Source organism: Octopus bimaculoides, chromosome 5 (assembly GCF_001194135.2).
Source record: "Octopus bimaculoides isolate UCB-OBI-ISO-001 chromosome 5, ASM119413v2, whole genome shotgun sequence".
In the NCBI taxonomy this organism is placed as follows: Eukaryota; Metazoa; Mollusca; class Cephalopoda; order Octopoda; family Octopodidae; genus Octopus; species Octopus bimaculoides.
The window spans coordinates 62,324,301-62,337,415 of record NC_068985.1 but is presented as its reverse complement, the minus strand read 5'-3'; the positions used below and the strand labels follow the sequence as shown (position 1 = coordinate 62,337,415).

Here is a 13,115-nt window from a genome sequence, read left to right as displayed (position 1 = left end):
ATATATATATATATATATATATATATATATATATATATATATATATATACATGTATATTTTTTTATAGAAAATAAATGCGAATTAAGCTATATATATTTATAATTATATCATTATATACATACGTATATATATATGTGTATGCATACACTCATACATACATACATACATGCATGCATGCATACATGCATACATACATACATACATACATACATACATACACACACACACTCACACACAGGACAAGAAGCAAAATGAATTCTATTTAGGAAACATGCTAATGTTAAAACTTTTGGAAAAACTGAAATTTTAGAAAAACACGTTTGCTGTGCTTATCATTATTCTATGAAATATTAATATTGATGTGTAGTGGGGAGATATAGCTTTTAATTAAACATTTTAATTATTGTTACTGTGAAACACTTTTAAAAAACCATAAAGCATGTAGAAAATACATTTCAGTTCTGTTGCCGGTTGTGTTTGTGTCGAGTCTTCTCTTGAAATGTCTAATTGTTATATTTTGTCCTGGAAATTGTTCCATATTTACTCTGTTTTATTATCATACTAAAATATTTCACTGTTTTATTGTCTTACTAAAACATTTCACTGTTGTATTATTGCAATTGTCTCTAAAATATTCCGTCGCGTATTAAATTCATAATTAAATATTCTACCATGATGTACTTTTTAGTCAATTGTGCAATTGTAATATGTTTGAGTCAAATTTCAAAAATCCAGCAACAATTTTCACTCTGTTTTCCCGCTCATTTACTCGTATGAATGTGTATATATACACGCAGTAATGTTTGTGTGTTTGCGTAAATATATGTATGAATCTCGTGTATGGCTTTCACATTAGAAGTATTTCAATATAGTACTAAAATTGATACATCCTTCTATATATTTTGTTTTACGGCTCTTTTTTTTACCCACTTCCCTCTTTTCTCTTTTTTGTGGGTGGATGAGGTAAGACAAATGTCAGATCTCAATTCATTTAGGAATAATCGTTCACTTCCTGCATGTATTCGAGGTTTATGCGTAAACTTGTACTTCACAGAAAGTAGCACTAAAAAGTTTGTTAAACGTATAACTTTTGCCCCAAGCTTCAATGGATAGATAACGCCCACTCAGAGAACGAATACATTGTACGTGCAATTTGGGTTGAAATATAGCATTGTTCAATGCAGATACATAGCCACACATGTTGTCTGGGGCATACTGGTCATCGTCAGAGTCTTTCAGTTTATCATGAACGTAAACAATAATTTTTTCCAAGCTGTTGGTGTTGGGTTGTACTTGAACGCCATCTAAGAAAGAAAAAAAAAATGAAAATAAAAGAGAAATTTAAATTTATTCCTCAATATTAGTTTAATTTTGTGTCGGCCTAAATATCGTATATTTTAGAGGATAAAAGCAGACCAGATCTTTCCTAAGAATATCGGTTTCAAATTTTGGTACTTATTTTATCAACACCGTAAAGATTCTTCGACTACAGCGGAATTTGAACTGCGAACGTAAAAACAGACTAAATTTCAGTAAGCTTTTTGCCTTGCCTGCTAATGATTTTTTGCCTTGCCGCCATAACAAAGTAGATGTTAATATTTGTTTATATTTGACTAAGTACACAGTTCATGGGGGGTTAGGTGGGTGATGAATGTGACACGTCTTTCCACTGAGAATTTGTGACATCAAGAAAATTAAGTGGTTTTGACAATCCGATGCTGGTTTCTTGCGAACTCTGCGATGGTAACCAGTAATTCTTTATTGTGAGTTTTACAATGCTCACCATTATTTCATAATATCAGTTACTTATATTTAGAGAGGGTTGGTGGATTTAAAGACATGGTAGAGTTCTGACAAAGATCGTGATTATTACCAATTAGTTATTCCCTTTATTTTTGAGTTCAAATCCCATCACAGTAAAGTATGATTTAGATGATTTGACTGCTATTTCTAGCAGATTAGTGAATACATATTAGCATGGGCAGTGTTTAGCTCTTCTAGTCTGATGTGAAATTGAATTCTTCATTATTGTGCCATTGATACACCGTTACGAAATTTTTATGTTTCGCATTCATGGATTGATAAGTTGATGGTGTTAGACAAACAGACAAAGGATGGATAGCTACTGACAGATCACGGATGTTGTTTCTGTGTTTATTTCCAAATAATATGTCTACCACGCCACCTGTTTACTAGTGACATGTCACGGTGTCACTTTGTCACTTGTGTGTTTATCTTGTAGACACGTTACCCTTCAATAGCACAGTAAACCTAGCTCCCAACATGTCTTCCAATGAGTGTAACTTCTGGAAGAGAAGAACTCTGCCAGTGCGTGTAGCTTCGAAAGCAGATAAACTGTATCAATGAATGTAGATAAACTCTGAATAAAAAAATCTAACAGTCTCCTTATAAACCACCGAGAAAGGAGAATTACCAGATTCAATTTTCAAATCAGTGAAAGCTAATTACTGTAGAATTTGTAAAAAATTTCACAATGATAATTACAAGGAAATTCATAGTCATAGGTTACAAATGCATATAAATGTAACATGGCTTTTCACGGAGATATTCACTTGATGGCTAAGCTCAGCCAAGATCAAGAAATATTATTCAAACTGAAACAATGGAAAATATTTATATCTCACCTCGATTTTGCCATGTATAGATGATAACACCAGACACATTCGTTCTCGGGCCAAGATCTACCATCCAAACCGGATTTTCACCGTATAAATTATCTAGTGTAGTACATTCGGGTAGGACAGATTTAATTTTCCCATCTACAGCTCTAGCTGCCGGGCCATCTTTGTCTTGGTGTCTGATGTGTCTTTTGATATGACGTTTACTGTTTATCCAACTCTCCTTTTGAAAGGCCAGGTTTTCCACTGAAAAATTGAATATGAATTAAGAAACAAAACAACTTCTTTATAATTTTCTCAGCTTTAGTTTCAGAATATAACAATGTTTCTTGGAAATATATCAACTGACAATGTTCAGTTCCTTGATAGAATCCAAATTCTAGTTGGGAAACATGATAGGGCATATGGCTTAGTGGTTAAGGGCGCGGGCTACTAACCCCAAGATTCCGAGTTCGATTCCAAGCAGTGATCTGAACAATAATAATAATAATAATAATAATAATAATAATAATAATAACAATAACAACAACATCGAAAAATACCTTAGGAATGAGAACCCAGGTTCAAAATTTCCCCAAGATACCTGAAGAAGGCTGGAAGGTATATCAGCCGAAACGTGTTAACAACAAACATGATGAGGACAAATATCTGTCGAATGTAAATAATGTAAATAATGTACATAATTCCTCATCTCTTAAATATAAAGAACTGTATGATAGTAACTGTAAGTCTACGGCAAAGTGTTTGAAAAAAACAAAACAAATAATGATAATAACAATTTGAAATTTTTCTTTTCTATTTATAAGTTTTGATGTGGTTTATAGTTTTTGGAATTGTGCAGTTTGTGTATATCGGCAGATGCTTAGCTCCTTAACTTTTTGTTTTTTTATCGTGTATTTAATTGTGTTGCTACAATAAAAGGCATGTTTACATATTCGGGTAGTCAGGGAAAAATTTTAAGAAATGTTATGGTAAAGATGAATTCCAAGTTAGTTCCCTCGTTGATACGGTGTATACCTTCAGTGCTGATATCGGAATGGAGTTCGGACTGAAAAAGTATACTTTATTAGTCTTGAAGAGAGGCAAAATCAAATGTATGGACGGGCTAGCGATACTGTCGGGGGAGGTTATGACGCAGATAGAAGAGACGGGCTATAAGTACTTGGGGATTTTAGAAATGGATAAATTGATGGAGAAAGAATTTACAGAAAATTTTAAGGCGGAGTACTTGCGCAGACTGAAACTGATCCTCAAGTCGAAATTAAACGGACGGAATAAGATTGAAGCTATCAACACCTGGGTGGTTTCACTACTTGGATATGGAGAAGGGGTAATTGCATGGACAGTGCACGAACTAGATAGCTTTTCGGTCTAGCATAGAAATGTCCTTCGAGAGCATATCTAGCCATATCTGTATTCTTCTTTTCCACTATAGATCTTTTCTTTTGTCACTTCCATTTATATTTCTTCTGCCTTGATCAAATTATTTGTTTCTGTGATGACTTTTGCTCTGATGTACTTGAGAATTTCATTCACATTTTTCGTTTCTTGATTCAATTTCCACCGATCAACCTTTTTAAGGTTACAAATAATGTAGCTATCGTTCTCCTGTAGCTTTGCCTTTATTCTGTCGTAGATTGACTTTTGTCCATCTGCCATGCCATCATTAGTTTTACTGTCTTCTTCCAAACCATCTATATGTCTCTCATCAAGCAAGCTATCACTGTTCCTTTCCTGTGGTTTATTAGAGATTTCATCTCTTTTTTCTGCTATGAGATTATTTTTATCAGTAGGAACTGTATTGTCATTTTTTCCTCGGCTGCTGTTTCCCAATACCTGTCTTTTTATAGCTTTGAGCTCTACTTCTGTGAGCCAACAATCTTTTCTTATTGCTCTAGGTTGATCACATAATTTCTATTCCGTGAGTTGAAACAATCCTCTTTCGCTCCATTGATACGTTGTCAGTATCCCCTAAGATGAGCACCATTTTCGTCTACGGGTTTGAATATAAGAATATAAGAGACGTCATGACAATATAGCAAGGATTATCCATTGGATACTTTGCAACAAGTGTGGACTCGATAGTGTAAAAAAGTGGTACGAACATAAACTCGAAGGCATCATCGAAAATGATGGAGAATCCTATGGGATTTTATGTTTCAGTGCGACCATGAGATAGAGAATAGGAAACCAAACATAGTGTTAATTGAGAAAGAAAGCAAACGATGCTGTATCATAGATATGTCCAGCTGACAACAAGGTGTGCGATAAGGAAGAAAGAAAATTCGATAGATATGACAGGTTAGCTTAGGAAGTTAAGCAGTTGTAGTTGCTGAAAAGGTGGTAGTAGTACCCAGTTGTAAGTTACAACTACAATATTCTTAACTGGACAAATGAAAGAGAAACTAAGAAAAGAATACTATAGATGAGTTAGATTAATACCAAAAACAGCTCAATGCGAAAAACAAGATAATAGGTATCAACACTAGCCGTCCCAGTTATAGTTACAGCTACAATATCCTTAACTGGACTAATCAAAATAGACAGGAAAACAAGAAAAATAATGACAAGATTTAGGATGCACCATCCAAAATCTGACATAGAAAGGCTATTTATACAACGTATCGAAGGTGGTAGGGGCCTTATACAGCTAGAAAACTATTACAAAATAACCACCATAGGCCTACAGAAATACCTTCTTCAGAAGCAAGGAAAATAAATACAAATAGCTACAAAATACAAAACAAAAGGACTGTCTTCAGTCTTTAAGGAAGCTGACAAATACAAAAAAGAAGTCATAGTACAGTAACGGATCATAGTAAAACGATGTCAAAATCCCCTACATGGCAAATATTGGGTTAAGCTAAACAGAAAAGAAATAGACAAAGCAAAGTCCTAATAATGTCTGAGAAGCTCAGGACTCAAAGCAAAGACTGAAGGATTTTTAACTATGAAGAAAAAGAAGCGACAAAAGCTGTAAAAGAACTGAAATCCAAACTAAAACTGGAACAGCAACAGATCATGGTAAAACGATGTCGAGAAAATCCCCTACATGGCAAATATTGGGTTAAACTAAACAGAAAAGAAATAGACAAAGCAAAATCCCAAAGCATAATCGTGCAGTGAAAGCACGCGATAAAAATAAGTCTTCTGAATAATAATAATAATAATAATAATAATAATAATAATAATAATAATAATAATAATAATAATAATAATAATAATGTTTGTATTGACTATGATACCACTCAGTTTGATATTACGAAGAGTTAAAATAACTTATGATTTGGGAAAAAAATATGCTCAGATAAATCATCTTTTTATGGATGATATAAAGATTTATGTGTAAAATGAGAAGCATGTTGAAAGTCATGTATATGCTGTTTGCATTTTTTCAAATAATGTAGGTATGGAATTTGTGATTGAAAGGTGCGGTATATTGATAATGAAATGAGAAAGATTTAAAGGAAACCAGGAAATTGAAATTTTAAATGAACAAACAATGAAAGTAGTCGAGAAAGGACAGTGGTATAAGTATTTGGGAATTCTGGAGACAGTTGAAATAAAACGTGAAGAGATGAAGCAAAATTACCAGTAGGGAGTATACAAGACGAGTGAGAATAATATTAGTCAAAGTTTAAGTCAAGAAATATTATTGAAGTAACAAATACAAGAGCAATACCCGTAATCAGATATGCAGTTGGAATTGTAGATTGGACCGAAAGCGACATGCAGAAACTTGGCAGAAAAAGTAGAAAGCTGTTGAAAATGCATGGCAGTAACCATCTGAAAGCTGATATTAACCGTTTGTACTTGAAGAGAGATCTGGGTGAAAGAGGCTTAATTGCTGTGGAAGAGTGTGTACAGAGAAAGACTACTAAAATATTTACAAAACAGCACAGAGAAATTACTAAAGGCACTGAATAAAGCATAGGTGATCAAGTATGGAACTGGAGAAAAGGACGAGAATGAAATTCAAAGAGAGCATGTCAAACAGATTGAAAAGAAACCTTCTTTGCATGGTCAGATTTGGAGAGCTACTGAAGATGTACGTGGGGCAAAAGCTTGGGATTGAAGAATAAGGAATTAAAAAAGGGAACAGAGAGCCTTATTACAGCAGCTCAAGATCAAGCGTTAAAAATAAATTGAGAAAATATGTGTATAGGGAAAAGGTGTCAGCAAAATACAGTGTATGTGGAATTTGGGATGAACCAATGGCACACATTGTTGCAGATTATAAGAAGTGGAGGCAAGTTGTGAAAGTTTTGCACTGGAAGCTTAGTCAGAATGGAGATTTGAAGCCGGAAGTAACCTAAGGTTACATGTAGTAACCCGCTACTCACACAAGTTCTACAAAGAATAAGAAAGAACCTGAGTCAAATCAAAAACAACAACAACAACAACAACAATAATAATTAATTCGTTTTATTGGCCACAAGGGCTAATATCAATTAAAAACATGTAAGGACAAAGACAGGACGAAGGTTACAAAAGGTTTTGTCCGAAAAGGTAGGAAAGTTCGTCTAAACAGAGGAAGAAAACGGAGAAAGATATAATAATAATAATAATAATAATAATAATAATAATAATAATAATAATAATAATAATAATAATAATAATAATAATTCCTGTATCGTAAATACGATGGAGTGTTTTATGCTACAGTTTTTTTAAAAACTTTGAGATGTTTATAAATTATTATATCTTAGCTATGCTAGGTCCTCCCCAAAAATCTAGATTTCTATACATAAATTCGTCCCCACGCTGGAATTTTGGCGAGCTTACCTGCCTGCTTCCTCTTCGCCCCCTCTCTCTTTACTCCTCCTCTTTTAATGGGTTCTCAGTGCTTCTGTAGGCAGTCTTACGATAGGATGGTCATTTAGGCAGCTCTCCCCAACAATGTGTAAACCTTTTATATTACTTTCGATGTTTGCTAAAACTTTGAGATGTTAATAGATTTTTTTATATCTTAACTACGATGTGATTTTCCATAGATAGATTCCTTTATCGTAAATACGATGGGGTGTTTTACACTATAGTTTTTTTTTAAACTTTGAGATGTTGCTTATTAATTTCTATATCTTAGCTATGCTAGGTCCTCCCCCAAAATCTAGATTTCTTTACATAAATTCATCCTCACGCTGGAATTTTGGCCAACTTACCTGCCTGCTTCCTCTTCGACCCCTCTCTCTCTACCGGCTCTTCTAATGAGTTCTCAGTGATGCTGTAGGCACCCATACGATAGAATGGCCATTTGTGTAAGCCTTTTCTATCACTTTCTATGCTTGCTAAAACCTTGAGATGTTTATAGATAGATATCCTTTATCGTAAATACGATGGGGTGTTTTATACTATAGTTTTTTTAAAACTTTGAGATGTTATTTATAAATTTTTATACAATAGCTATGCTAGTTCCAACTTATCGACGCTACTCTCAAAAATCCACCACCAATCATGTCAAATAGCTGTCCAATCAAAAAGCCTGTATTAGTTTACAACAAAACCGCTTCTCTATTTAACGCCGCAGCATCAGCAGTAGCTAAACCAGCAGCCGGAAATCTTCCATTATTTTTTGTCTAAAGAAATCAGGGGAGACAATATTAGGACCCCTCGGCCTTCTATTAATAATATATGTATAGTAATAATTGTGAAACTATAGTAGTGAACAAGTAAATAATAAGATAGTTATAGTGAAATTATAAAAGTGAACAAGTAAATAATTATCCAGAAAGATAATTACCCAGAATGATTAACAAGTGGCGTTGTGAAACCATCGAGTCATCGGCGACTAAACCGACAACCCCACTAAGCATGCTTGGTGAGGAGAGTGGATTAAAACCTGACAGAGGGCAGGGGAACTCAGAAGAGTAAATGGCCATTCCGAAAACGGGTAGACAGAACTCGTTAGCCTTGGTTGGCAGTTTATCTAGGAGAAGGAACACTCTGATTTAACCCCCCCCCCCAAAAAAAAAAGAGACCGAGAGCACTATACTGGCAGCACAGGACCAAGCTATGGCCACGAACTGGAGGGCAACTTGAGGAATTAGCAAGTGTCTCCGCTGTACCGCATCTGCAATAGAATGGATGAAACCAGTGCCCATATCACGAACGAATGCCATAGACTTGCCCCAAACCACTGCAAGTAGTGGCGACACGACCAGGTAGGAAAAGAGATACATTGGAAACTGTGCGAAAAGTGGGGCTAGAGAGAAGCAAAACGTAGTATGAGTACAAACCGAAGAAAGTGGCAGAGTCGGTAACTAACAAAATCCTCTGGGATTTCCCAATCCAAACAGATTAGGTATTAGTGGTGATGGACAAGGTGCCCCACATATACTATGTAGTTGATGTTGCATGCCCCTTTGACCCACAAATAGTCAAGAAGGAAGGCGAATAGATAGATAGATAGATACAACCCTCTTAAGTACAAAATAGCCCGGCTGTGGAAAATGAAGAAAGTGAAGATAGTTTCAATTAGTGTTTGGTCCTTGGAAACAGTATCAGAAGGCATCAAAAGGGATATAAAGCAAATTGGAAATAGAGTTCCCAGTAGAACTGATACAAAAGGCTTGCATCCTTGGCATGGCCAGAATAATCAGGAAAGTATTAGATAGCTGAAAAGAACGAATAGCATGCCATAGGCTGCAGGTAGTAAGCCCACTACGCATGCAAAACTTCAGGAGCTCCAACAAACCTGTGATAAAGAGATACTACTACTACTACTACTACTACTACTACTACTACTACTACTACTACTACTACTACTAGATTTGGGATCTATATACACTGAAAGCTATGCCAACTCTATGGAATAAGAACACATAAAAGAAGGTATGGGCACACGCCAGAAAAGGTCACAGAAAATGAGAAAGCAACCATACTAGGATACAGTTGTCAGAGATCAACAAGAAAAATTGCTTTCTAATCAATGTATCAACACCAACAAATGACAATGTTTCTCTAAAAGAAACGGAAAAACTTTCAAAATACGAAGACCTGGAAATAGATGTAACTCGAATGTGAAGTCTAAAAACAGAAACAATTCCGTTCATAGTAGTCGCATAAGGTAGGATAAAAAATATCCAGACAAATACATAACAAAACGACTAGGACTAATAAGTACATATAACATGCAGAGAACAGCACTACTAGGCACCGCACACATCCCATGTAAAACACTTTCAATACAGTAAAAATAAGAGCACCACAACAAACCACAGCACATACCCAATGCACACACACGTGCAAAACCATTTAACACCAGAAATAAACGGACCGGTACCCTACAAAAATGATGACCATCAAAATAAAGCGCCGGACGTTATTCCTCATGTCCTGCAAATAAAATCAAAAAAGCATAAATGGACGCGCGAGGAATATATTTCAATCCTACACGCTTATTTTGCAGCAGTACTCTACCCACAAAACGAAAACACAGCAACATATACATGTAAAATCTGGAAGAAAAATAACCTAGATAAAGATTTGGATACAGCAATGAACCCTAATCAACACGCTAAAATACGGAGATATATTCTCAAAGCAAAAAAATATCAGAAATAGAAACAGAACACTTAAAAGGAAAAATACATCAGGAAAATGTAGATAGTAACCACACTGCAATGCCAAATAATATCATAGGCATTGAAACTGTAAAGCATGTCCAACAAAAACGAAGTAAACAACGTGAGACAACAGACCCAAAACCTAGGATTATATAATGATGAACAAAATGCACCAAACCAGAACATCACAGACAAAAATATAAACGGGAGGGGATACGAAACAAATCTAAAACCTGGAAACAGTGAAGGTGAAGCTAATAATTATGATACTCTAAAAATGAGAATAATCAAATAATTGAAAGCCATAGATTTCAGTACGCACCATCGATTGTACCTCCCAAAAATCATAATTGATAACAAAACAACAATAATAAATAGCATGAACTGGACTGTCATAGCCACAGAAACAAATGTCAATATGACCAGGCTCAATCGTATAATATATGCAGCAGCCGCTGTGACTACGAAAGAAGCTGGTTACTCCCTCAAACCCATCCAAACAGGAGTACCACCACCCAAACAAATCCTGTGGATAAATAATACCCCCCCCCCCAAAAAAAAAATAAGGGAAAGGATCTGTCAATTCTTAATGAAACTAGTTGACAATCAACACTACTAAGGAACAAGAAGAGAAGAAAAATAGTACGTAAATACAAAATTACAGAACAAGGTATGCCTGAGGTAAAAGAACAGCTACAGCAAGATATCCTCGCCAAAGCACAAAGAATCCGTTGGTATGAGAAACGCCAACGTTTTTTAAACAAAACAAACACTTCAACTCCAGCCCCAAAAGATTCTACCAAGAACTTGGCAAAAATAGACCAGAGATCAATGCAGCACCAACAGCAGAAGAAGCGGAGGAAGTTTGGAAAGAAATATAGTCGGCGAAGGAACAACTTCAGAAAAAGTCTATCAAAACAGCGAACTCAGCACCTGAACAACTCTGGACCCCTATAATGACCGAAGAGGTCAGCCAGGCACTGCAAAACTAAGCAACGGGAAGGTACCCGGGCACGATAAGATCTCCAACTTCTGGTTAAAATACCGAACAGGAACATATAAAAAGCTGGCTGAGAAATTTAATGAAATACTAGCAGAGCCAGAGAAAATGCTTGAATGGCTCACGGAAGGGAAAACTATCCTAATTCCCAAATCCACTGAAACGGCAAACCCCCAAAATTACAGACCGATAACTTGTCTCACTACAATTTACAAAGCCTTTACTGCTATAATATCGCAGAGAATGAACAAGCACCTGGAAGAAAACAACTTGTTTCCAGAAAAACAGAAGGGTTGGTGCAGGGGCTCACACGGCTGAAAGATCAGCTACTGATCAATAAAGCTATAACTGAAGACAGCCGCAAAAAGAAGTATGGCCTGGATCGATTACCGAAAGGCTTTTGATAGTAATTGCCACATATGGATCCTAGAAATACTAACCATGAACAAGGTAGCACCAATAATTATAAAATATATAAAACATTCCATGAATAAATGTTTAACATAGGATGTGTGCGGTGCCTAGTTGTGCTATTTTCTGTATGTTATGTATACTTGTTAGTATATACTTGTTATATATACTTGTTAGCAATTTTTTTATCATATCTAATGCGTCTACAGTGATAGGGATTGTTTCTATTTATAGACTCCACATTCGAGATACCTCTATTTCCAAGTCTTTGTATTTTGAAAGTTTCTCCATTTCTTTTAAAGAAACGTTGTCATCTGTTGGTATTGATACATCGATTAGAATGCATTTCTTTCTTAATAATACATAATATGATAATAATAATAATATGATAATAATCGTGGAACTCCGTCAGTTACGACGAGGGTTCCAGTTGATCTGATCTTTAAAAAAAAATGGAGAGACTTTCAAAATACAAAGACCTGGAAATAAAAGTAACTCGAATGTGGAACCTGCTCGCGAAATTAACGAGCAAGTGGCTGAGCACTCCACAGACACGTGTACTCTCAGCGTAATTCAAGGGCAGATTCACAGTGTGACAAGGCCGGTCCTTTGAAATACAGGTACAACAGAAACAAGAAGAAAGAGTGAGAGAAAGTTGTGGTGAAAGAGCATAGCAGGGTTCGCCACCACCCCCTGCCTGAGCTTCGTGGAGCTTTAAGTGTTTTAGCTCAATAAACACTCCCAGCGCCCAGGCTGGGAATCGAAACCGTGATTCTACGACCGCGTGTCCGCTTCCATAACCACTGGAATAATAATAATAATAATGATGATAAAACGACACATCGTTAGCGAATGCCTGCAACTAGCACAACTCGACTACAAAAGATGCAATGACAATGTGGCAAGAATGATCCATTGGGAACTCTGTGGAAATCACGGCCTACAAAGAGCAAAGACGTGGTATGAGAAAACTCAAGAAGGAGTCACAGAAAATGAGAATTGCAAAATCCTGTGGGATGCAATGATCCATTGCGATCAACCGACTAGACATCGGAAACCGGACATTGTTGTGGTGAATAAAAAAGAAAAAAAAACATATATGATGATCGATATAGCATGCCCTGGTGACAACAGGATGAATGTAAAAGAAGAAAAAATAGACAACTATGACGATTTGAAGTGGGGAAATATGAAGGCTTTGGTCAATGAAGAGATAGACGTTATACCAATAGTAATTGGTGCACTTGGAAGTATCAGCACGCATCTACCAACATGACTGAAAAAGATCGGTGCAAGTGTGAAGGTAGAACACCTACAAAAATCAGCATTGCTTGGAACTGCAATAATTCTTCGCAGGGTTCTTGCAGCATGACCAGTAAACAAGTGTTACCTTAGTCTGTTGTCTGTGGACAGTTGACACTTTCTGTCATACTCAGCAAATAAGCTGAGTTTTCATATAACAACAACAACAACAACAACAACAACAACAACAATAATAA

General features: G+C 35.8%; 1 protein-coding gene across 2 annotated transcripts in view; it reads right to left on the bottom strand.

The window, feature by feature from the left end:
- Positions 1 to 363: 363 nt before the first annotated feature.
- Positions 364 to 13,115, bottom strand: part of LOC106877335 (lactadherin) — a 132,226-nt gene continuing 119,474 nt past the window's right edge. For both annotated transcript variants that reach the window (XM_014926210.2, XM_014926211.2), the window contains 2 exons: positions 2,647 to 2,886; positions 364 to 1,305 (listed from right to left, as the gene is read on the bottom strand). In XM_014926210.2, coding sequence (XP_014781696.1) covers positions 1,031 to 1,305; positions 2,647 to 2,886 — 515 coding nt within the window. In that variant the 3' untranslated portion in view covers positions 364 to 1,030. The remainder of the gene's footprint in view (positions 1,306 to 2,646; positions 2,887 to 13,115) is intronic.